The sequence below is a fragment of the Gekko japonicus genome, unplaced genomic scaffold (assembly GCF_001447785.1).
Source record: "Gekko japonicus isolate JY-2015 unplaced genomic scaffold, Gekko_japonicus_V1.1 scaffold166, whole genome shotgun sequence".
Lineage (NCBI taxonomy): Eukaryota > Metazoa > Chordata > Lepidosauria > Squamata > Gekkonidae > Gekko > Gekko japonicus.
In genome coordinates, this window is record NW_015173127.1 from 418,884 (window position 1) to 422,445 (window position 3,562).

At 58.6% G+C, this 3,562-nt stretch overlaps 1 protein-coding gene across 1 annotated transcript in view; it reads right to left on the reverse strand.

Annotated features, from left to right (window-relative positions):
• Positions 1 to 1,255, reverse strand: part of SIX1 (SIX homeobox 1) — an 11,093-nt gene extending 9,838 nt beyond the window's left edge. Inside the window, exon 1 of the mRNA XM_015422016.1 lies at positions 257 to 1,255. Coding sequence (XP_015277502.1) covers positions 257 to 816 — 560 coding nt within the window. The 5' untranslated portion in view covers positions 817 to 1,255. The remainder of the gene's footprint in view (positions 1 to 256) is intronic.
• Positions 1,256 to 3,562: the final 2,307 nt, after the last annotated feature.

Genomic DNA, 3,562 nt, shown 5'->3' on the forward strand with positions numbered 1-3,562 from the left:
CTGCACGCGATTACCTCCGAAATCCTAAATGCAACGCCGCGTCCTCCTAAAAGCGATCCGGCAAGCAGTTGGAGAGGGCCGGCCCGTAATAACGCCCCCTCTAGTGCAAAGTCGAGGGGCCTCCAAGGGGCAAAAGAGTGGCTGGATCCCCCCCCCCCCCCCCCCCCCAAAAAACCCTTCCCCTTTTGCAACTCCGCTCCAGGCAGGCGACCCCCGCCGCCGCCGCCGCCTCCTCCGCTGCGCCAGGCGCACCCACCTTTCCTTGGCCTCGGCCGCTCGGTCGCGCTGCCGGCGGTTCTTAAACCAGTTGCTGACCTGGGTGGTGGTCAGGCCGGTGGCTTCGGCCAGCTCCCGCTTCTCGCGGGGCGACGGGTAGGGGTTGTGGGCGTACCACTCGCGCAGGACGCCGCGGGACTTCTCCTTGAAGCAGTAGCTGGTCTCCTCGCCGTCCCAGATGGTGCGCGGCAGCGGGAACTTGCGCCGGACGCGGTACTTGCCGACGGCGCCCAGCGGCCGCCCGCGCAGCTTCTCGGCCTCCACGTAGTGGGCCTTGAGCCAGAGCTGCTGGAGCTTGGGGTGGTTGTGCGCCGAGAACTGGTGGCTCTCCAGGATCTTGTAGAGCTCGCGGAAGTTGCCCCGGTGGAAGGCCACCACCGCCTTGGCCTTCAGCACGCTCTCGTTCTTGTGCAAGTGGTCGCAGGCCGGCAGCGACCAGAGGAAGCGGCCCAGCCGCTCCAGGTTGCCGCCCTGCTGCAGGACCTCGCAGACGCACGCCACTTGCTCCTGCGTGAAGCCGAACGACGGCAGCATCGACATGGCCGCGGCAGCCCCGTCCCCCCGCCGCCGCCCCTCGAGCCGGCCTGGGCGCCTAAGCTGGCCCGAGCGGGAGAGCCGGGAAGCCGCGGAGGCCCTCCGGCCCCGGGAAAGCCGACGCCTGTAAGATCCCAGCCGTCGGGAAAGGGATGCGCGCCCGCCTTCCACGAACCGCCGAAGGGAAACTTTCCTCTCCCCGGCCGCTTGTCCTCCGGCAGGCCGGCTTAAAGGCGGCCTCTCAGGCTCCGGCCTGGCTTTGATTGGGTCCTTCGCTGCGCCTATCGGAGCGCGCCTCCAGGCCGGGCAGGGAAGGGAAGGGAAAGGGACGGGCCGGGGCGTGCGCTCCGCTTCCCGGGGCCTGGCGTCCTTGCGCGCCGCAGGAGCGAGCGGCTTCGGTGGAGGAGCCCGTCCGGCCGCCTGCTCTCCTCTCCCGAGCCGAGCGCCGGACTAGAGGCGGAGGCGCGCGGGAGGCGGACAGATAGCCGGGAAGGGGGGCTCTGAGAGCGCGCTCCGGCTGGCCCCGGAGAAGAGGAAGGGGGGGGGGGGAGAGAAGGAGATACGTCAGGAGGCTGCAACCCGAGCTCCTTCTCGAGTGTCACCTAAGGGGAACGCGGCTCGGTGTGCGAATCAATTATTGCGAGCCTGGAAGAAAGGAAGGAGACGGAGAAAGAGGCGACCCGACGCCCAGCCCTCTCCCCGTTCCCCCCTCCCCCCCGTCCATCTCTTCTCCAGCACCCCCCACTTCCACCTCTCCTTGTCCTTTGCAGTCAGTCCTGCTCGGTCCCGCTGAGCTCATATTTAATTACTTTAATGCCGAGGATGAATAAATGATGCGGTCCCCTGACGAATAAGCCGGTGGGGGCGCTGAATAATTCAAAGGCGCCTCCTCAACTTTGGAAAGGAGCCTGGCGCGCGCCTCCGGACTAAGGGGGGGGGGGATGAGTCATAATCACATTAATTACAACAACAAGAAGAAGGATGCATGACTTAAAAGGTTTTTACCCAGAGATGCTTTAGGCTGATCTTGCACTGAGCCAAGGGGGTTGGAGTAGATGACCTCTATGGACCCTTGGGGGGTGTCCTATGCAGACTTGTTCTCCTCTAAGTTTTCGGTCGGATTGCGCTGTGGATAGACTAAGCAGGAAAGGGGTGTCTTTAGACTAGCGAGAGAAGAGAAGCCCGTTGGGTGTAAACAGGTGAGGAATTCGAATTGTCCATTAAAAAAAAAAAATCTCGCATCACCTAGCGGCTGAGGGTAGCCCGATTTTCAAAGATTAAAAAAGGGGCCTAAAAGGAAACCGGAGTGCTGGGTCATTCGGAGTGAAGCTCATGCTGAAGCCAATGGGAAGAAGATCTCGGTCTTCCGGGGAACTTGACTGTTTAAACGGAATCACCCTGCGAAAGAACTCCCGAATTACTCTGCAAAATCTGAATTACTCTGCAAAAAGGACTCCCGCCTGAAACCGCTGAATTGGGATTCATTAAAATGTTTGACACTACCCACACTCCCAACAAACCTTATTTAGGATTTCAATCTAAGTTTGTTAACTCCCACCCATCGCTAATGAATGGTCTTTGTTCCTTCCTTGATTTAACTCGAGGTTTGCGTAATTACAACCCTCTCTGCCCTTCCTGCAATTTTTTTAGCCCCTTGACCTGGCCCATTGTTTCTTCTTCGTGCCCCTAAATAAAACGACTTTGGGGGGAGCATTTCCTGAAAGCTGCCTTATACTGAATCCATCGGTCAGTCGAGGAGGGTTGAATTGCCTGCTCGGGCCGGCGGCAGCTCTCCGGGGTGACTTTCACCACCGGGTACCCAGCGAACTGGAGATGAACCTGGGACCTTCTGCGTGCCAAGCAGATGCTCTACCCCGGAGCCACTGCACCTCCTCCAGTGTTTCGACTGAATCAGACCCTTGGTTTATCGAGGTCAGCGATTGCCTGCTCTGACTGGAAGCGTCTCTCCAGGGTCTCGGGTTGAAATCTTTCACATCACCTGACCCTTTGAGCTGGAGACGCTGGGATCCGAACTTGAGACCTTCTGCTTCTCAAGCAGATGCCCTGCCACTGAGACAAAGCCCTTCCCCATTGGTCCATCGAGGTCAGTACTATCCACTCAGGCGGGCAGCAGCACTCCAGGTATCTCAGGCGATTTCGCATCCCTTACTACCTTGTCCCTTTTAACTGGAGGCGCTGGGATTGAACCTGGGACCTTCTGCGTGCCACTGAGCCCAGGGCGTTTGAAGAACACAACCCTTGTCCAGGTGACCCTATGCCAGAGACCTTTGGCAGTAATCACATTTTGTCTTTTCAGCGCCCCCCCCCCCCGCCGAGATTTCTAGTTCCTTTTTGGAGCCCGTGGTTTCAGTCCAAGCCAGTGTTCCCTCTAAGATGAGTGAGTGTGAGCCAGCTCACAGTTTTTTAGCCTCCGGCTCACACACTTTTGTCTTCGCTCAGGAAGGATGGCTCCGGAGCAGACTAATCTATGCAGTAGCCAAATCCCTCGCTCACCACTTTAATGCCAGTCGCTCACAAAGTAGAAGTTTTGATCACAAGGCTCCACAGCTTAGAGGGAGCATTAGCAACTCACTTTATTTTTCTAACCCCAAGTCTAGAAAGAAGTCCCAAAGGTGGGCGTCCCGAGGGTCCCAAGCAGGTGTACAGCAGAGGAGCACACTTACTTGGGAGTAAACCCCGCGGAAGTATACCTGACCCCCATATATATATATATATATATTGGCTGGCCCTG